General features: G+C 44.5%; 1 protein-coding gene across 7 annotated transcripts in view; it reads right to left on the reverse strand.

Moving 5' to 3' along the window:
• Positions 1-21,969, reverse strand: part of LRP1B (LDL receptor related protein 1B) — a 1,569,499-nt gene that overhangs the window by 197,687 nt on the left and 1,349,843 nt on the right. For 5 of the 7 annotated variants that reach the window (XM_056534716.1, XM_056534714.1, XM_056534718.1 and 2 more), the window contains 5 exons: positions 14,295-14,478; positions 12,340-12,425; positions 9,685-9,828; positions 8,494-8,675; positions 2,845-3,044 (listed from right to left, as the gene is read on the reverse strand). In XM_056534716.1, coding sequence (XP_056390691.1) covers positions 2,845-3,044; positions 8,494-8,675; positions 9,685-9,828; positions 12,340-12,425; positions 14,295-14,478 — 796 coding nt within the window. The remainder of the gene's footprint in view (positions 1-2,844; positions 3,045-8,493; positions 8,676-9,684; positions 9,829-12,339; positions 12,426-14,294; positions 14,479-21,969) is intronic. The other 2 variants (XM_056534720.1, XM_056534715.1) reach the window with 1 other exon arrangement.

A 21,969-nucleotide genomic window follows, 5' to 3' on the forward strand; every position in this document is an offset into this window, starting at 1 on the left:
TTACTAGGCCAGAGCTGAAGCCTATGAGGGCCACAAGTACTTGACCAGCACAGATGAACTACAACAAGCATGCTGTATCGAAAATAATACAACTGACATCGACTGCAAAGTACCTATATACGAAAGAAAAAAACACAGAGAAAAGGCTGCAATAAAAACATAGTAAAATCTTAAAGAGTATCTAACACCCAGCTTTACAAAGAGGGGTTACTTACTTAAATCCATTCAGTATAAGCAGAGTTCTGCTACAGTAATATCCTTACTACATTGTGCTCTAGCGAGCAATGGAGGCAGGAAGCCGGCTCACCCAGCTCCCCTTGCCTTCTCCATACTCTCTGTCTGCCCCAACCCATCAATATTATGCTAATAAAGGGCACAGGTGAGCACTCTGCTTTCTGTGCACTCACCCACAGCCTTTATTTTTTTGATTGAAAGAGCTTTATTTTCCGTTCAGTCATTACAAGTCGTACAATAAATTACAGTCACACAAAGCATGATAGTACAATACACAGCAAAGGTTCCCTAAGCTATACATCGCACACCATGCTACTCTAACATTCAGCTCAATCCTGCAATAGAAAGGCACAAGCGATCGAACAAAAACCAAATAATACAATCTGTGATCGGGGTAGGGGTGTGGGCGACTATGTGGGGGTAGGGAGGGGGCGGATCACAGGGCCAAACTGCTGGGCTGTATCTTCAGGGAGACATGGGGGAAGGAGAGGGGTCTTCACTCCTCTTCTTCCTCATCAGCGGCCGAGCTGTCCAAGATGGAATAGTCTCTAAGCAGGTTCTTGATGAACCTGCGGCAGTCCCGGACGGACATGTTTTCCCTGTTGATCACGAGGCGGTTCCTGGCAAGCCACACTGCGTCCTTAAAACAGTTCATAAGGCGCCAGGCCTCCTGGATGGCTTCCACGTCGTGGGTCCCAGGGAACAGACCGTAAAGCACCGAATGGTACGATAGGCAGCTCCTGGGCACTGAGTCTCTGAGATCATGTTCTAGGGCGTCCAACAGACCCAGTGCACTGCCAAAACACGTGCAAAGATGTTTCCTCCACGTAGGGGCACCGGGGGCAGTACCGGGTCTTGCACAGGTTGCGGGCATGCATGAATGACCTGAGAGAGAGACCTCCCATGATGGCCATCCACGACAAGTCCTTGTGTCCATTGGTAAGCCGCTTTGAGGCCACATTATTCCATACTGTCTCTGCAGTGGCTGCGGGGAGTCCCGGAACCAGCTCGGTCAAGTCCTTAGCTCGGATGAGCTTGTGGATTGTCTTCGGCTTCCATAGGTCGGGTTTCAGTCCTTCCAGCTGGTGTTCTCTCACGAACCGGACAACATCCCCATAGAACCAGGGAGTGTTCCAGTTGTAAGGGATGGAGCTGTCCCACTTGTCCCAGCCCAGCTGTCTCCAGAGGGGCATGAGAAGCAAGCGAGACATGGACCTGCCCGCTGAGCCAGTCTTTTCCACAAGAGTCTGTTGCACCGTGACACATGCAAAGGAGGCCCTCAGCAGAGCGGGGATGTCGGGTATTCCCTTCCCACCCTTGCGGGGCTCCTTGTACATCATGGTCCTCTTGACTCTGTCCATTTTGCCCCAGACGAAGCCAAACACTGTCCGGGTGATGGCCTTGCAAACGGTGGTATGGGGAGGCCAGGCCTGTGCGGTATATTGGAGCACCCACAGCCTTTATTAGCATTATAATGACAGCAATGAGGCAGACAGAGAACATGGAGGGAATAGGGGAGCTGGGTGCCAGAACTCTGCATATACTGAATGGATTGAAGTGACCCTTTTTTTATAAAGCTGTTAACCTGCACTATAACCCAGTAAAGTAACTAGTACAACAAATATTACTAACATAACAAGGTAAGGAAAGTCCCCAGGGTACATACAGAGGACAATTTAAATACACAGGAGTCCATTACATACCATACCTCTGACGTGTTTTGCCAACAGGCTTTGTCCAAGAGACTCCTTTGTGTGGCTCTGGTAAATGAGTACGGGCATACAGATAGTGGGGGGGATTTATGAAAACCTGTGCAGAGGTAAAGTGGTGCAGTTTCTATAGCAATCAATCACATTATTTATTTCATTTTTAAAAAGGTATTTAGAATAGGAAAGAAGCAATCTGATTGGTTGATATGGGTAACTGCACTACTTTACCTTTGCACATGTTTTCATAAATATCCCTAAACATGCTTTGGAGTACTCCATTTCCCAGTATCCCACCTTTTTCTTTCTATACCCTTTTTAAATTTACTTTATTTTTATTTATTTACTTTGTTTTAACTATTTATGTGAGGGGTAAAAACTAATTTATGTGAGGGCTTTAAAATTAAGGTGTACTCATAGAGTGTTCAGATCCTGACTGATGACATGAACGAGCCAGGAGAAGTGCATGTTTAGCATATTCCCTCTTGGCTCTGTGTCACATGACCTTGTAATGTAAGTTTATGGGATCGTCTAGGTCTCATTGACACAGAGTCGAGAGGAGCACATAGCTGAATGCTTCACTCCCTGCTCGTTCTCCATATTGATCAGGGTTTAAATAACTGATAGATCCCTAGGACATGTCAAAAGTTTTTCTTTTTACAGGTACACTTTCAAGTGCACCAAGTTGGTAGCAAGTTTAGTTTTTGGATCAACCATAGATCACTGAAAGTCATACTGTATAGAAAAATATATAATATTTCATGAAAAAAAAAATATAAAAATGATCAATGCCTCCCCAATTAACTTTTTCATCCAATTATCTTGCTCTATTATTTTAACATAATCATAAAAGTGGAGAGAACACACACCACGGACTTGGGTTTTGCTAAGCTGTGTAACCTACCTTTGTGTCGACGGAATCCATCCATATCTGAGAATTCAATATGATTCTCATCGGCCCAGTAAATTCGTTTGTTGACATAATCTATTGTCAAGGCTGTTGGTCTGGAAATCATCGTTTCTATGACAACACTTTGATTGGATCCATCCATCCCAACACGTCCGACATGAGGATACTCGCAGCAGTCTATCCAGTACAAATACCTATGTAGAGTTAATAAACAAGATGTTTACTTGAGTTCCCAATGTTTATTCTACAGTACATAGATTTTCCTGGTATAAGGAGCAAAGGGTGAAGTGATAGCTGTGATATCTACCGAACAGCAAAAATTCAGGACAACCAACTTCTTGCACTAGTCAAGAAAGTTTTTGCATGTCACAGGATATTCAAACAAGCCCCAAAAAATCTATATTTTTGCACTTATAGCCTTAGCTCTGAGTTAAAGTGTTTAGTTAACCATTAGGCTAGGCTCACACATTGTTACAGTGAGTTAGTAGCGGGTCTTGGACTATGCCTATCATGATGTACTGCAATGTTATTTCAAGTAGAAGTGAAGCACATAAAAACTACCTGTTTTGCCTATTCTTGAAACTTTGCATGGCATTGTTTCCCAGTTCTCAGTTGCATCACAAACTACTGCCTTTTGACCAACACATGTGAATCCATCCTTAAAGGGCTTATCCGAGGAAGAGAACTTATTCCGTATCCACAGGATAGAAGATTAGTGTCTTATCAAGAGGGGGGGGGGGGGGGGATTTAGTGGTTGGCTCTCCTGTACGGGGCCTAGCTCACGTGCTGAACTTACCATTCATCAGCTTCTCCCCTGGGCTCTGCGGCCTGCCACCTTCGGAAACACAATTGTGTGACGCCCCCTTAAGCCAATCACTGGTTGAGACAGCCAGAGACACAAGGTGAGCAGACTGTCCCTCCTGATCCTTAACCCCTTCCATTTTTGCACTTTGTGTTTCTTCTCATCATCTTTTAAGAATCATAACCCTTTCAATTTTGCACTTACAGCAGTCATTTTACCCAAAAATCTATGGCGAAACCCCAAAAAAAATTTAAATCATTGTGCAACAAAATTGAAAGAAAAAAAAAGCCATTTTGTAACTTTTGGGGGCTTCTGTTTCTACCCAGTGCATTTTTCGGTAAAAATTACACCTTATCTTTATTCTGTAGGTCCATATGATTAAAGCGATACCCTACTTGTATAGGTTTGACATTGTCGTACTTCTTGAAAAAATCATAACTACCGTATATACTCGAGTATAAGCCGACCCGAGTATAAGCCGAGACCCCTAATTTTAACCCAAAATCCCAGGAAAAGTTATTGACTCGAGTATAAGCCTAGGGTGGGAAATACCTCATCCCCCCCTGTCATCATCCAGACCCGTCATTAACATCCTCACCATCCCCTTGTCATCATCCCACACATCCCCCCTTCATCATCCCCTTGTCATCATCCCACACATCCCCTTATCCCACACATCCCCCCTTCATCATCCCCTTGTCATCATCCCACACATCCCCTTATCCCACACATCCCCCCTTCATCATCCCCTTGTAATCATCCCACACATCCCCCCTTCATCATCCCCTTGTCATCATCCCACACATCCCCTTATCATCCCACACATCCCCCCTTCATCATCCCCTTGTCATCATCCCACACATCCCCTTATCCCACACATCCCCCCTTCATCATCCCCTTGTCATCATCCCACACATCCCCCCTTCATCATCCCCTTGTCATCATCCCACACATCCCCTTATCATCCCACACATCCCCCCTTCATCATCCCCTTGTAATCATCCCACACCCCCCCCCCTTCATCATCCCCACCCCCCCTTCATCATCCCCACACCCCCCCCCCCCCCTTCATCATCCTCTTCTCATCATTCGCCCTCAGTGGTCTTCAACCTGCGGACCTCCAGAGGTTTCAAAACTACAACTCCCAGCAAGCCCGGGCAGCCATCGGCTGTCCGGGCTTGCTGGGAGTTGTAGTTTTGAAACCTCCGGAGGTCCGCAGGTTGAAGACCACTGCGGCCTTCAACATGCGGACCTCCAGAGGTTTCAAAACTACAACTCCCAGCAAGCCCGGGCAGCCATCGGCTGTCCGGGCTTGCTGGGAGTTGTAGTTTTGAAACCTCCGGAGGTCCGCAGGTTGAAGACCACTGCGGCCTTCAACATGCGGACCTCCAGAGGTTTCAAAACTACAACTCCCAGCAAGCCCGGGCAGCCATCGGCTGTCCGGGCTTGCTGGGAGTTGTAGTTTTGAAACCTCCGGAGGTCCGCAGGTTGAAGACCACTGCGGCCTTCAACATCATCCAGCCCCCTCTCACCCCCTTTAGTTCTGAGTACTCACCTCCGCTCGGCGCTGGTCCGGTCCTGCAGGGCTGTCCGGTAAGGAGGTGGTCCGGTGAGGAGGTGGTCCGGGCTGCTATCTTCACCGGGGGCGCCTCTTCTCCGCGCTTCCGGCCCGGAATAGAGCCGTTGCCTTGACAGCGACGTATCTGCGTCGTTGTCAAGGCAACGTGACTATTCTGAGGCCGGGCCGGAAGCGCTTAGAAGAGGCCTCCCCGGTGAAGATAGCAGCCCAGACCACCTCCTCACCGGACCACCTCCTCACCGGACAGCCCTGCAGGACCGGACCAGCGCCGAGCGGAGGTGAGTACTCAGAACTAAAGGGGGTGAGAGGGGGCTGGATGATGTTGAAGGCCGCAGTGGTCTTCAACCTGCGGACCTCCGGAGGTTTCAAAACTACAACTCCCAGCAAGCCCGGACAGCCGATGGCTGCCCGGGCTTGCTGGGAGTTGTAGTTTTGAAACCTCTGGAGGTCCGCAGGTTGAAGACCACTGCGGGTGGGGGAGTTCACTCGAGTATAAGCCGAGGGGGGTGTTTTCAGCACGAAAAATCGTGCTGAAAAACTCGGCCTATACTCGAGTATATACGGTACATGCATGAAAATTAATGCGCTTAAAAATGTCCTCATCTGACCCATATAACTTTTTTATTGTTCCGCTTACGGGGATGTATGAGGGCTAATTTTTTGCGCTGTGATCTGAAGTTTTTATGGGTACCATTTTTGTTTTGATTGGACTTTTTGATTGCTTTTTAGTCATTTTTATGGTATAAAAAGTGACCAAAAATATGCTATTTTGGACTTTGGAATATTTTTGCGTGTACGCCATTGAACGTGCGGTTATAGTTAATAATATATTTTTTATAGTTCAGACATTTACACACACAGCAATACCAAATGTTTATATTTATTTTTATTTACACAGTTTTTTTTTTTTTTTTATGCGAGAAGGGGGGGGGGGTGATTAAAACATTTCTTAGGGAAGGGGTTAAATGATCTTTATTAGCTTTTTTTCACTTTTTTTTTTTTGCAATGTTATAGCTCCCATAGGGGACTATAACATGCATCACCTGATTGCCCACACTGATCAATGCTATGCCATAGCTTAGCATTGATCATTGTTTAAGGCGCTCGACTGCTCCTGCCTGGATCTCAGGCAATCGGACAACGAGGAGGCAGGTAGGGACCCTCCTCGTGTCCATACAGCTGATCGGAACATCGCGGTTTCACCGCAGTGGTCCCGGTCAGCCCGACTAAGCTGCTGGGAACACTTTTACTTTCACTTTACGTCTAAAGAGTTAATACCGGACATCACAGCGATCGGTGATGTCTGGTAATAGCCATGTGTCCTGGCTGCCGTTAGCCGCCGGGACCTACCAATATGACGCGGGGTCACAATATATCGCGGGAGGAGGCACAGGACGTAAATATACGTCCTGCATCGTTAAGGGGTTAAAAAGGGGGTTCAGAGCGCTCTAGATAATGATAAATTAACTATGGCATCTGTAATTATAATTGGACACAGGTTCTCTCTCACAGATGCCACTCTGCAGTCTCTTCTTTTCCCCTCTCCCGTCACCTGTGTTCTGACAGCAGATGAGAGAAGAGAAAACAGCCAAGAAGGAAGGGCACAGGGTAAGTGGGGAGGAGGAAGGAAGGGAGAGCAGCTTCCTGGAGGACACAGCAAGTTCCATCTGGGCAGTGCAAAGGGAAAAAGGGGTATGACTTGCCCTTCGTTAAAGACACCATAGTATCTTGGGAATAAAACTTATCCCCTATACAGTGTCCGATTGATGGGGGTCCCCGTTACCAGACACTTAACCCTTTTTCTTGTGGACAGGAGATAAGTTTTGTTTCCCAGATAACCCCTTTTAAGGGATTCTAAGCTATGTAAACTGCCTACTAAGAAGAATACAGTGATCCCTCAACTTACAATGGCCTCAACGTACAATAGTTTCAACATACATTGGTCTTTTCTGGACCATTGTAACTTGAAACCAGACTCAACATACAATGCTACGGACAGTCCAGATCTGTGAAACGTGTCAATGGCTGGAAGAACTGACCAATCAGAATGGGCATTCACTGGTAAAACCCCTGATGTGTAGTAGCGCCCCCTACAGTACAGGAAGGTATTACATGTTCTGTACACTTTACCTGTGCCAGGGTTAGCTGCTCCTCTGGACACCAGTTGAGGGCGGCTCCATGTTACTTTTTTTAGGACACTGTGTGCACTGTACAGGACCCTGAAGAAGCTCCTCTCCTCTACATAGACCAGTGTTTCCCAAGCAGGGCGCCCCCAGCTCTTGAAAAATTACAACTCCCAGCATGCCCGGACAGCCGAAGGCTGTCCGGGCATGCTGGGAGTTGTAGTTTTGCAACAGCTGGGGGCTCCATGCTTGGGAAACACTGACACAGACCGTGATTTACAGCCCCCAGCAGATCTTTCTTAGGCTGGGTTCACACCACGTTTTTCAAATACGGTTACCGTATACGGTTTTCCGCTAAAAAACGTATGGCAAAAACCGTATGCAACCTTATACAACCGTATGACTTCAAATTAAAACGGTTTTTCCCCGTACGGTTCTATCCATTTGCATCAGTTTTTGGCAACGGTTTTGCTATTTTGTTGGAATTAGTTTTCCAGCAATTTAATAAAGTTATTATTGTTCTATTGAAATTCCAATCTGCACATGTGTCAACTCCAAAAACGGATTAGAAAAACCATGTGCAACCGTATTCTGAAATTCTGTGTACGGTTCTCATAGACAACAATGTTAAAAGAACCGCTTACGGTTCGCATACGGTTTTCCAACCAGAGGCAAAAACGTGGTCGACAGCGTTTTTGCCGACGGTTGAAAAATCGGCAAAACCGTATCCGAGGCAAAACGGATGCAACCGTACACAACATTTGGAATACGGTTTACAATGCATTCTCTATGCACATGGTTTCGGATACGGTCGTATAAGTTTTTTTTGCGCAAAACCGTATACGGTTACCGTATTTGAAAAACGTGGTGTGAACCCAGCCTAACTTTTACATGTCAGGATTTTCTTTATCTATATTAGTTATCTACTTATTTTTCTTTAATTCTCACTTTTTTCTATTTTTGGATGACATTTTGGTGCCTTTAGAACCAATCACCAGGTTTCCATAGAGTTCTGGTCTCAACATACAATGGTTTCAACATACAATGGTCGTCCTGGAACCAATTAATATTGTAACTTGAGGGACCACTGTAGTTTTGTATTTGTGGTCATAACAACACTTGAAAACTATGAGCAATACCTTGTTTGTGGGTCGAGTGATAAATCTCTCAGGAACTTTATCTTTTTGCTAACAAGTATGGTGGGGTATAAGCCATTGAGCTTGGACACTTCGATAACCCGCTTCTCTGTATCAAACCAATAGAGGTTCTTCCCAATCCAGTCCACAGCAAGTGCATTGGGTATAGCTGTGTTATGTACTACCTTAAAGAGAAGCACAAAAGTCCTAAGTAGGTCCATCAATACAAGAAGCAAAATCTTGTGTTCAAAAAGTTTTGCATTTCTAATACAGTAAGGATTGTACAGTGATAAAAGCGTTACTGTGACTTTAAAGGGGTACTCCAGAAGAAAACAAATCTTTTCAAATCAACTAGTGCCAGAAAGTTTACAGATTTTAAAATCACTTCTATTTAAAGGGGAATTCCAGGCAAAAACTTTATATATATATATATATATATATATATATATATATATATATATATATATATATATATAAATCAACTGGCTCAAGAAAGTTAAACAGATTTGTAAATTACTTCTATTAAAAAATCTTAATCCTTTCATTACTTATGAGCTTCTGAAGTTAAGGTTGTTCTTTTCTGTCTAAGTCCTCTCTGATGACACCTGTCTCGGGAAACGCCCAGTTTAGAAGCAAAGCCCCATAGCAAACCTCTTATAAACTGGGCGTTTCCCGAGACACGTGTCATCAGAGAGCACTTATACAGAAAAGAACAACCTTAACTTCAGAAGCTCATAAGTACTGAAAGGATTAACATTTTTTAATAGAAGTAATTTACAAATCGGTTTAACTTTCTGGAGCCAGTTGATATGTATAAAAAAAATCTTTTGCCTGGAATACCCCTATAAGGATCTTAATCCTTCCAGTACTTATCAGCTGCTGTATACTACAGAGGAAGTTGTGTACTTGTTTCCAGTCAGACCACAGTGCTCTCTGCTGACACCTCTTTCCATGTCAGGAACTGTCCAGAGCCGGAGAGGTTTGCTATGGGGATTTCCTTCTACTCTGGACAGTTCCTGACATGGACAGAGGTGTCAGTAGAGAGCACTGTGGTCAGATTGGAAAGAACTACACAACTTTCTCTGGAGCATACAGCAGCTGAAGGGTTAAGATTTTTAAATAGAAGTAATCTAACGTAGAGACGAAAATTGCAATATTGATATGTGTATGGAAACCCTAGTTGTTGTGCCGTACCTTCACATCGCTGCCATTCACAAACATCCGATTTACACGGCTTCCGTTGGATCTGCTGGAATCGATCCAATAGACAACCTCTTCTCTGTAATCAAAGTCCATTGCAATTGCATTGTTTAATCCCTGACAAAGAATACAATCATTCTGATAATGTTGTTAAGCTGCCAGTAAATGGAAGGGCACAGTTATGCAGATAGAATATCATAAGGTTCGAGAGAATAAGAGGGAGATACAATAAGCAAGTCTTCATTTAACAACATTTAAGGTACAATATATACGGTACATTTTAGGTAATAAGTCAATGTATGCTCACACAATAAGCACAGATGCAGAAGGTGTTCAATTGTCACCTTAAAGTGGGTGCTATTATTTTCTGGGTAATGACACCTTGCTATAACACATCGCAGGAACAAATACGTGTTTTGCAGAAGAGATGTAATTGGCTGCACAATACATCTTTGCCACCAGGTGGCATTGAATCTTACAGTAACATATCAAACATATGAACAGCAGAACATGTGGTTAGGTAGGGTACTGCAAGTTAAAGGGGTACTCCGGTGAAAACCTTTTTTCTTTTAAATCAAATGGTGGCAGAAAGTTAAACATATTTGTAAATTACTTCTATAAAAAAAATCTTAATCCTTCCAGTACTTATTAGCTGCTAAATGCTACAGAGGAAATTCCTTTCTGTTTGGAACAATGACGACATCACGAACACAGTGCTCACTGCTGACATCTCTGTCCATTTTAGCAACCATGCATAGCAGATGTTTGCTAAGGGCAGCATGGTGGCTCAGTGGTTAGTGCTGGGGACTTGGGTTCAAATCCCATTAAGGACAACAATAAATAAAGTGTTATTATTATTATTATTATTATTATTATTATTATAACGTCAGCAGAGAGAACTGTGGTCGTGATGTCATCAGAGAGCATTCCAAAAAGAAAATAATTTCCTCTGTATTATTCAGCAGCCAATAAGTACAGGAAGGATTAAGATTTTTTAATAGAAGTAATTTACAAATATGTTTAACTTTCTGCCACCAGTTGATTTAAAAGAAAAAAGGTTTTCACCGGAGTACCCCTTTAAATCATTAATGGAAAAACTGAAAAATAGAAGTTCCTCCAAAAACGATAACAACATTTTTTTTTAAATAATCCTCCATAATGTCATGACAAAAAAGAAGTATATTACAAAGTATATATATATATATATATATATATATATATATATATATATATACATACATTAGGGATCTTCTGGAGGCACACTGGTTGGGAAACACTGACCTAGGGAGCGACACAAAAAAAAAAAAAAAAAAAATCTCAAAACCCTCAATCTACTATAGGATACAGTTAGTTAAGCAAAATGTAAGTACTTCTATGAGTTTTATTATAAATCTACTTTTCTGCCGCAAAAACTCAGATAAGAAGGAATTAAAAGAAATCTGTCACCTCTATAAGATGTTTTGAGTTGAAGTGTCAAGGAGGCTTTGTCATGCTGCAGCATGCATTCCTCCTCCCTCCCCCTCCCCTCCCCTGGGGTGGAAGAGGGAGGATGCATGCATGCTACAGCTTGTCACTTACCACTTGAGCTCTGAGCATCATATGGAGCCTAGAGATTCAACGGAATTATCTGGGTCAGAAGTTAGGATTGTACTCCAAAATAGAATTTATACCAAGGGTAAAAGTAAAGAAATGGCAGCTGTTATGGGGCCCAGTTAGGTAGGGGGCCACCAAAAAAGTTTAAATACTCTAAAATGTGATAGAAAGGAGAGACAGTTAATTTTGAAAATGATTTCTTCATATGTTTTGCTAAAAAAATTCATCCATTTACCTTTGGGTTGAGTGTGTAAAAACTGAACCTGATCAGAAGTGGAGTAGTGAAAATCTTGGAGCAATTTTCCAAAATTTGCATGTGATAAATAATACGTGAACACAGAGAAGAGGAGAACAATATTCAATGTTGCACACACAGTGCAAATGGAATATTCCCTAGCTAAAACAGCTTACAAATTCAGTGAATTTTAAATTCCAATCAATTTGAATATTTTTCCACAGCATTTTCATTATTTTGCCCTTGCATTGTACCCATACATTTTCACACTCGGGTGGGAATTTATCACGATCAGCATTTTTTATGTTGGTCTTACAGTACATGATCACCCACTCTCTGAAATGTAATCTACAACCTAAATTATGGTAAATTTGCCAGGCAGCGAAAAGTCAGTAAACCCCAATCAATGCAGATTCCAAAAAGGTTGGAAAAAGAGGTGTGCACACAAATATAGTGATTTTCCCATTAAAATTATGTATAGCCTATCCACAGGATAAGAGAGAGAGGAGTGGTCACTGGAAGTCTGACCATCAGGACCCCCCCCCCAAGCAATCTTGTGAAGAGTGGCACTGGCTAGTGTGACCACCGCTCCATTTTCTTCTATGGGAGTGATGGAGATTGACCAGTGCACCGTGACTCAATTCACAAGGATCACTCGAGTCGTTGTTCTTTAGATCTCTGGGGGTCCCCATGGTTGGACCCCTAGTGATCACATATTTAGGTACTAAATGACCATAATGGAGACATTTTCTCCCATGTCTGTACATGAGGATGACCCAACTTTTATCATCACAACAAATTTACATTGCTAAACATCTAACCTGCTTCAGCATAGTGTAATTGGATCCATCAGTGCTCATTCTTCTGATTTCATGGTGATCAGCGAGGAGGAGGAAAGGGTCTTCCGCTAAACTCAAGAAAAATTTACATTTCACTTTAGCAACTGAACAAAACACATGCAAAAGCCAAAACTAAGTATTCTGGGAAAACAAATTCTTACAGTTCTTATATCATCGTGAAGATTTGGTTGGTTTAGTAGTTTTATTGGAATATCCGGCCAGGAAAATTTCCAGCAGACATTCCGCAAAGAAAGGGTGCCGACACAACATGTTGGCACTAGTACCACTCAGATTTGCGGTGTCTATATAGACGGCAATGCATTTCCTGGCGGATTCCACTGAAAAAATTGACATGTCAATTATTTCTGTGGAGGCCAGAATTTGAATTTCTGCCATGTGTACGGTGCAGCAGAATCCCATTAAATGTAATAGGACACTTCTGGAACACAATTTCTGAGCTGATTTTTTCTGTCGGATTCTACTCAGAAATTCTGCCCTTTGAACTAGACATCCTATCTCCTATCCAAAGGATAGGAGATGAGATGTCTGATCGCGTGGGTCCCGCTGCTGGGGACCCCCGGGATCTCGGCTGCGGCACCCCATTGTCATTACTGCACAGAGCTGCACAGCTCCGCCCCTCGAGACATCATCGCCCATCCCCTTAATGCACCACACGCCCCCTCCCATAGACTTGTATTGAGGGGAGTGGACCGTGACATCACAAGGGGCGGAGCCATTTCATCACGATGCTCTGGACCCTGTATTGCCCATCATTATGCACAGAGCGCATTTGCCATGTGCAGTAATTACAGCGAGGTGCCGCAGCCGAGATCCCGGGGGTCCCCAGCTGCGGGACCCCACAATCATACATCTTATCCCTATCCTTTGGATAGGAGATAGGATGTCTAGGGACGGAATACCCCTTTAATAGAACTGAAGTAAAATTTTGATACACAGCTTCTCTGAACCTACAATACATTCAGAACATTTTCAGACACTGTGACTTTTTTTTGTTTACATTTTCCCCATTTGGCTAATTCCCGTGTGGAATTTCACATTGAAATTCAGCAGCACCAGAATCCCATTGAATTCAATGGGATTCCCTTGCACTGTGCAGAATTCCCGTGCAAGATATTCGGACTGAAGTTGTTTCTGATTTTGATAACATTAAAGGGGTACTCCACCTTTAGACATGTTATCCGCTGACTGATTGCAGGGGGTCCGGGTGCTAGGACCCCCCGTGATCTCTTTGCTGGCACACTGGAATTCTGAACATTTATGTTCACAATGCCGGTTTCGGGCAGCCGTTGTTGTGACGTCATGCTACACCTCCTTCATTCATGCCCATGGGAGGGAGCGTGACGGTTGTGGTCGTTGGACCAACAGACAAGGATGGAGGGGGCATGGCATGATATTACGACCATGGGCGCCCGAAGCTGGTCTCCTGAACAATAATGCTCAGAAAGCTGGGGGGGGGGGGCGCTCCTAGCAGCCAGACCCTCCTCGATCAGACATTTTGTCCCCTCTCCTTAGGAGAGGGGATAAGATGTCTAGGGGAAGAGTACCCCTTTCTATGTAAATTGTATTTAATTGCAATAATGATTTAATTATTTTGATCGCCCATAATTTTTTTTAACACGTGTGCAATAGCTTCAGAATAGTTTAGTAGATCTAGAAAGTTCCAGAAAGTTCATGACTGAGAGCTATGATTTTCATAGTCATCCAATTATCAGATTTGCAAATCATAACATGAACTCAGCATTAAAAATAAATAGTGGTGAACTTTTTTCTTTAAAATATTAACTTGCTGGAAATAAAGTCTAATCTTTCCAATGATAAAGAATAGACTAAGATTCCACAAGAGCGCTGAAGACATAATAACATTGTATCTCACACATCACTCATCCTCGCTCAGTACATGAATGCCATTGTGATACCTGATAGAGATTTGCAGCCATTTTGGTTTTCAGGGTGTATTTCATACCCGTCTGAACACACGCACTTGTACGTCCCGTATGTATTGATGCATTGCTGGCTACAGGGAAAACCGTCGGAACATTCATCAATGTCCACACACATCTTCCCGTCATTCTTTAATCGAAATCCGGGCCAGCACTGGCACTGCAAGAAACAAGAGAATGTATAATACTGGGAATAAGAATCCCTTCATTATTTTTCATTAATATTCATCTATATTTACTCATAATAAACCAAGAAAAAAATAAAATATAATAGCACTGCACATAATACTGCAACATACGACACAAATGTAAAAACTAAATTGTAACTTCTATAGAAAAGAAATGTATTGTTTAGCTTTAACTAGGTTCATCGAAAGCCTGTAAATCTATTTCATATCTAACTATTTCATATCTGTCTATCTACAATCGTGAAGATTCATCAAACCTTGTGCAGAGGGAAGGTTGACCAGTTGCTACAAGAATCAGAATCAGAATCAGATCACTTCTTTCATTTTTTTTTAAAGCCTCTGAACAAAAGAAGCAATCTGATTGGTTGCTATGGGCAACAGGTCAACTTTCCCTTTGCACTGGTTTTGATAAATCTCCTCTAACAAATCTATTTCATTTCTATCTATCTATTTATCTATCCATCTATCTATCCAGGGCTCAAGTCCTGCAGGGACGCGTGGGAACTGAGTCCCTGCACTTTTTTTCACAGCAGGATCAACATTCCCATTAGCAGAAGTTCTGCAGGACCAGCCCTTGAGTGGAAGAGTTCCTCTATCTATCTGTCTATCTTTCTATCTATCTATCTATCTATCTATCTATCTATCTCATATCTATCTATCTATCTATCTATCCATCTCATATGTATCTATCTATCTCATATCTATCTATCTATCTATCTATTTATCTAATATATATCTATCTATCTAATATCTATCTATCTATCCATCTCATATCTATATATCTATCTCATATCTATCTATCTATCTATCTATCTATCTCATATCTATCTATCCATCCATATAGGTCTACTGTGTTACATTCCATTATCTACAGAGAATCTGGTAATTACATACTATAACTATAACATACTATAACCTGTGCCTTAGGCACAATATTTCTGATAACTGGTTTTCCATTGCCCGCGTAATTTCATATTTTTCTATTTCGCATTAGTGGCGGCGGTAGGGCTGCGTTGCGCTCCATTCACTTTGTACTAAGTAGATTTTATAAGAAAAAATAAATGCGGAGAAGCTGTTTTAGCGTTCTGAATCCATCATCGCGTCTTTTTTACAACCTCTCTTCGTTTCATCTGAGGCAGCTATATGATTCTGCAAGGTGGTCTGGTAAATAGGGTTTTATCCTTTATTTGTACATATTGAATCTTTATAGCCATGCACAGGTAATGTTCTCACACAGGCAGGCATAAGCAGAATGTGCAATGTGCTGCTCTCTTACAGGGCCTTAAAGGAAAAGTGTCAGTAAACTCCCCCCCCCCCCCCCCGCACTGACCAGAGGTACTGGACGCTGATCTATATGCTGCCTACCATGCCCAGATCTGCCCCGCTGTTCGCCCATTATTTTCTTTTTTGTGCACATGCAAATGAGCTGCTAACTGGTAAGGCACTCTGACATCAGCGCCGCTCGTCTGCCGCAGCGCCCGGCTTATGAACATTCATCCCCTCCCTCCGACTGCTCCTCCCCTCCCCACTCTGTACTGGACTCCACTGAGTAGGGAGGGGGATAAATATTCATAAGCCGGGCAGCGCAGCGGACAAATGGCGCTGACATCAGAGTGTCAGAAGGAGCCTTGTAACCCCACCCATGCCAGTTCACAGCTCATTTGCATATCCACAAAAAAGAAGATTGCGGGCAAACAGCGGGACGGATCCGGGCATGGTAGACAGCAAATTGATCAGGGTCCCCCACACTACCAACCAGTATCTCTGGTTAGTGTGGGGGGAGTTTACTGACAGTTTTCCTTTAAAGAGACAAATTCACGCAGATGTCTAACACTCTGTTAAAAGGAGTATTCTGCCTCTAGACATTTTATCTGGGCCAGCACACTGGCGTTCTGAACATTTATTTTCAGATCGTCAGTTTCAGACGGCTGTGTTCATGTTGTCACAGCCATCACGCCCCCTCTCATAGACATGAATGGAGGAGGCGTGGCGTGAATTTACGAACACGGGTGCCCGAAGCCTACATTCTGAACATTAATGTTCAGAACAACCCGTTGCTGGCCCAGAGACTGCGGTGACCAGACCACCGCGATCAGACATCTTATTCCCTAACCTTTGGATAGTCAATAAGCTGTCTAGGGGACAAGTACCCCAATAACAAGCAAATAACTTATGATATGTCTGACTTCTCTAATGCTGGATATTCCTGATACGAATACTAAGAGGGCAATTTATTATTCCCTGTGCCTGCGGAGAGTGGCAAAATTGTGCAAAATTTTTGTGCAAGCTAAATTTTTTTTTTTGTATTAAACAGCTTTTATTATAACAAGAGTAACACAACAAAAAGTCAGACATGTGTAATTAGAGACATGTGTTCAGAATAAAGAATATCACTGATATAAGGTTTATAAGGAATGGGAACCTGAACATAGGACGATCCTGAGAACATTAGACAGTTGGGCCTGAATACTAGAAAACTCAGAAAGCAATCTAATGTAGATCCTAAACTGTTCACCCGGGTCCCCAGGTATCACAGTTTCTATGTCCATCCTGTATGCCACATGCTGCAGTTAAGAAAAATTAACCTTCTGTATAACCAGGGGAAGAAGGGTGGGTACAAGAAACATAGCGGGACAAGGAAAACCAGACAAGTTATCTGTTACCTGAGTAGGGAGACAGGGGAAGGTAGATTAAGACCGGTGAGGAGGAAGAGGGAGGGGGGATGGGAGACAGATAGGAAGAGAGATATAATAGGGGTACATCATGGGTCCAAATCAATAACCAACCTCATCAGCTTGTAACTCTCCGGTCGCTGTCCCCCACGGATCCACCACCTCTCATCACGAAGGTGACCACGGCCATCCTGAAAACAACCTCATCATTTCTGCATTTTAAGATCTATACTCTATAGTGTGAGGGAGGGAGCGGGAGGGGTCGGGGAATGGTGGGAAAGGGCGTCTCTGTCCCTATACATGGGTGTCTCCAGAAAGACCAACCAAGGCCCCCAAATGATCCCAAAGCTATCATTATGACCTGCTGTGTCAGCCATCAGTTCCTCCATCCTGTAGAGGAACAGCACCTCTGCATACCATTCCGTCACGGTCGGGGGCTGTGTGTCCCTCCACTTCCTAGGTATCACTGTGCGCGCCGCTAATAGGAGGAAGTTGGCTAGTGTTCTAGAGGGGGTCCTCCTGGTTGAGGGGAGAATGGACAGTAAAAGGACTTTAGGGTCATTCTGGTATACCAGTCCCGTGATGGTAGTGATTTGAGAAACCACCGTCGCCCAAAACCCAGTTAATGATGGGCAAGACCACCATATGTGGGTCATCGTGCCCCTGTCGGTCCCCATCTCCAACACAGGTCAGAGGTAGTGGGAAACATTTTGTTAAGTACGACTGGTACCCTGTACCATCGGGAGAGGAGTTTGAAGTTGGTTTCTTGCGATTTGCAAGAAATCGACATTTTATGACAACTAGTGAAAGTGGATGCCCAGTCCGCGGGGGCGAAAGAGGTGTGTAGCTCCTCCTCCCAGGCCTGTGTGTAGTTTGGTAAGCTCTGGGCTTTTTTCCTCTAAGAGAAGACCGTATATGGTTGACACCGCCCTAAGTGGTCGGGTGGAGGAGGTACACATCTGTTCAAAAGGTAGAAGGGGCCTATTCAGACTCAGTTGCCTACCCTCAGTCTCTATGTAGTGTCTCAGCTGTAAGTATTGTAAGTATCTTGCTGGGGTACGAAGGTGTGGTTGCAAGGGCGTATTAGGGTACCATCCAGAAAGACCCGCAATGGTAGCGAGGGAGGGTCAGATAGACCAAGGAAGGAGGAACACCTCCTTCCTTGGTCTATCTGACCCTCCCTCGCTACCATTGCCCTGGAGGGAAGTCGGGATTACCAAGCACTGGTGTCATCGGTCCGTTCGGGGCAAACAGTTGGGTATGTCGCAGGAAACGTTTCGGTATCCCCACCAAGTCACTAGAAACCAATGGGGCGTCTCTCGGTAGTGATGTATTAGTAGGGGTCCAGGGAGTGGAAACCATAATACATCTAGTCTCCAGCGTCTCCACCTCCAACCATGGTTTTGAGGAGCGACCATGGAAGAAGTCCAAGAACCGCGTTAGGGAGGCTGCTATGTAGTAGGCTTAGCAATCTGGGACTGCCAGTCCACCCGATTGCTTCCTCCTGGTTAGAATCTGCTTGGCAATCCTCGATGGTCGCCCCGCCCAAACGAAGGTGCGTATGAGCCTCGTTAACTTTTAAAAAAATGATAGGGGTAGTAAAATCGGGACCGCCTGAAAAATATATAGCAGACGTGGCAAGACATTCATCTTAAGAACATTCGCTCTTCCTAGCCATGAAAATGTACCCGACGACCACCTCTCCATGTCCCTTTCCAGAGTTGCAAGTATTGGTGGGAAGTTTAAAACATAGTTGTCGTCGGGGTTAGCAGTTACCTAGATCCCCAGATACTTGAGGGATCTAGTAGCCCATCGAAAGGGGTGCGTCGCTTGTATCACCGACAGTTCAGATTCTGGTATGGTGACGTTCATCGCCACACTTTTGCTCATATTGATTTGGTGATTGCTAAAGAAGGAATACAGATCCAGGGCTCTAGTAATTGCAGGGAGGGAGGTGGTCGGGGAAGATACGTATATCAACAAATCATCCGCAAAGGCCGAGCAGAGATGAACTCCAGCTCCCACCTGAAATCCGGCTATATCCGGATCCTGTCTCAGAGCTACAAGAAGATGTTCCATGCACAAGGTATACAAAATTGGGGAGAGGGGACACCCCTGTCTCGTATCATTCCGGATAGGGATTGGAGTGGACAGCGAACCATTAACCCGTATATGCGCCATGGGGTCTCTATTCAAAGCACCAATACGTCCCCGCATCAAGGGGCCCAAACCTATCTGTGACAAGGCAGCCCCCATGAACCTCCAGCTCACCCGATCAAATGCCTTTTCGGCATCCAGAGACAATAGCATTAACGGTTGACGGTGTGTCACCGCCCTATAAACTATGGAAAATGCACGTATAGTATTATCCCGTGTTTCTCGGGAGCGGATGAAGCCTGATTGATCAGGGTGAACCAGAGGACCAAGGACCGCCGCCAACCTCTCTGCCACTAATTTTGCGAATAATTTGGTATCCGTATTGAGGAGCGAGATCGGCCTGTAGCTGGCACACAAATTTGGATCTCTCTCCTCCTTAGGGATGACAGTAATGTGTGCATTGAGCGAAGCGGTGGGGAAACCCCTGTCAGAAGTGATGCTGTTAAAAGAGCAACACAGGATAGGAACTAGCTCAGATCTCAGTGTTTTATAGAATTTACAAGTATACCCGTCCAGACCCGGGCTCTTGCCGGAGGGCATGTCACCCATAACCTTCTCTATCTCCTCCACTGTGAATGGGGCCTCTAGTGTCAAGTTTGCTTCGTCTGACAGTCTGGGGAGGGCCGTTTTAATGATATAGTCTTGGAGCGTCAAAGTTGGCTCGATTGGCGGGGAAGTAGAGGAGGGGGAGGGAAGATTATAGAGGGCAGGATAGTATTTTTCAAAGGCCACTAATATGTCTTTTGTGAGGTGGCTCCTCCTGCCCTCAGGTGTGTGGATGTATAGGGCAGCCCGTTTATCTCTGAGGGCCCTCGCCAAAAGCCTCCCAGGTTTATTGCCCCACTCGTAAAAGGATCGCGAGCATTGCTGGCGGTATCTTTTGTATGAGTCATTGAGTATAATACTGATGTCGTGTCGCACCTTAATCAACTCCCTGAGAGTTGACTCTTGCAGAGTCTGTTTATGCAACGCCTCCAGTTTGGTTAAGGGCTCAAAGAGTCTTTTTGAGTTTCCCCGCTTTCTCCCTTTTCAAACGCGAGCCGTGTTTGATCAGGACTCCCCTCAACACACACTTAAGTGCTTCCCACTGTACCGGGAGAGGGGTCGGATCAGATACGTGGTCATTGCGGAAATGTGACACAGTTGATTTCAGATCCGCCAAACAGACAGCGTCCAACATCAGGGTTTCATTAAGGCGCCACATGAATCGGGATATGTCAAGATTAGGGATTTGAAATGTGCAAAATACCGGTGCATGATCAGAAAGAAATAAATTCCCTATTTGTGTTGAGGAGAGGCAGGTCAAATAGTAATGGGATAAAAATACATAGTCCAGCCTACTGTATGTCCCGTGTGGGTTAGAGTAATGGGTGTAGTCCCTCTCGTCTGGGTGCTGGAGGCGCCACACGTCGCACAACTGCATCGTGTGTAGAAGACGACGAAGCTTACTCAACTGGCGGTAGGACACAGATGTGCGCCGCGTGGACGCATCCAGCAGGGGTTGCAAGGGGATATTAAAGTCGCCACTGAGCAACAACATGCCCTGAGCGAAGTCAGTAAAGTCTTCTAGTACCCGGGTCAGGAACGTAATTTGTGCGGAGTTCGGTGAGTAGATAGTCGCTACAGTCAGCACTTGGTCCAGAACCTTTCCCCTTACAAATAGATAGCGTGCTTCCGGGTTGGAATGGACCTCAGAGATTATAAAGGGAATCGACCTGTGGAACCCGATAGACACTCCCTTGGAACGTGAGTCGGGATTGGGGCTGTGAACCCATGTGGGATAGTAACGACTAAGGGACGTTGGGATATGTCCCTCCTTAAAATGTGTCTCTTGCAGACACAGTATCTGAACCTTCTGCTTGTGCATGTGGTATAGTATGTTGGATCTCTTTTCGGGGACATTAAAACCCTGTACATTCAATGTTGCTAGTTTGACATTAGCCATACTCACAGTGGCGTGGTCAGGTGATGGAGGCGGTGGTCAGCTGAATTCAGGTAACAAACGACCGGAGAGTTCTACAGCAAATACAAAAAAGAGGGAAATAAAAACAACAATAACAGTTAGAAACTGATAACAAGGGAGTCACCAAGAAAAAAGCAAGTAATCTTGCAAGGGGATACTAATTGCAGATAAAACCTCTGCACACTGGGCGCACTTAGCGTACACCCGCCCTAAGTGGGGGAGGAAGTGAGTGAGAGAAGGTGAGAGAAACTAAGGCCACTATGTGTGGATGCACTAACAGTTATTTCTATCAGGTATGACATAGACTCAGAGAGTCCGTCAACGGTTGGCTAACTATGAAAGGCCGATCCACGTACAGGATCGGGCGAGGAAATGATTACCGGGGAACGCTAATTGAGTACTAGGGAACAGGGGTACAATCCTAAACTATTTGTGAGTTGCTAGAAGGTGGAGATCGTGAGCGAGATCAAACTGTGGTGTATAACACCAGAATCATTCAAGACTACTGTGCACATTAGGTGGTGTCAGCTCATCAAGTCTCATGAGAGGGACCATCCGTTCTGTAACGCTGTCTGCGTTGACGCTGCGGCATCGGCCAATCCGAACGAGGTCGTCTGGCAGCAGATCTCTGAGAAGCCCCCATAGAGGGGGGGGCAGCATAAGGGTCTTGT

The sequence above is a fragment of the Hyla sarda genome, chromosome 8, assembly GCF_029499605.1.
Source record: "Hyla sarda isolate aHylSar1 chromosome 8, aHylSar1.hap1, whole genome shotgun sequence".
In the NCBI taxonomy this organism is placed as follows: domain Eukaryota; kingdom Metazoa; phylum Chordata; class Amphibia; order Anura; family Hylidae; genus Hyla; species Hyla sarda.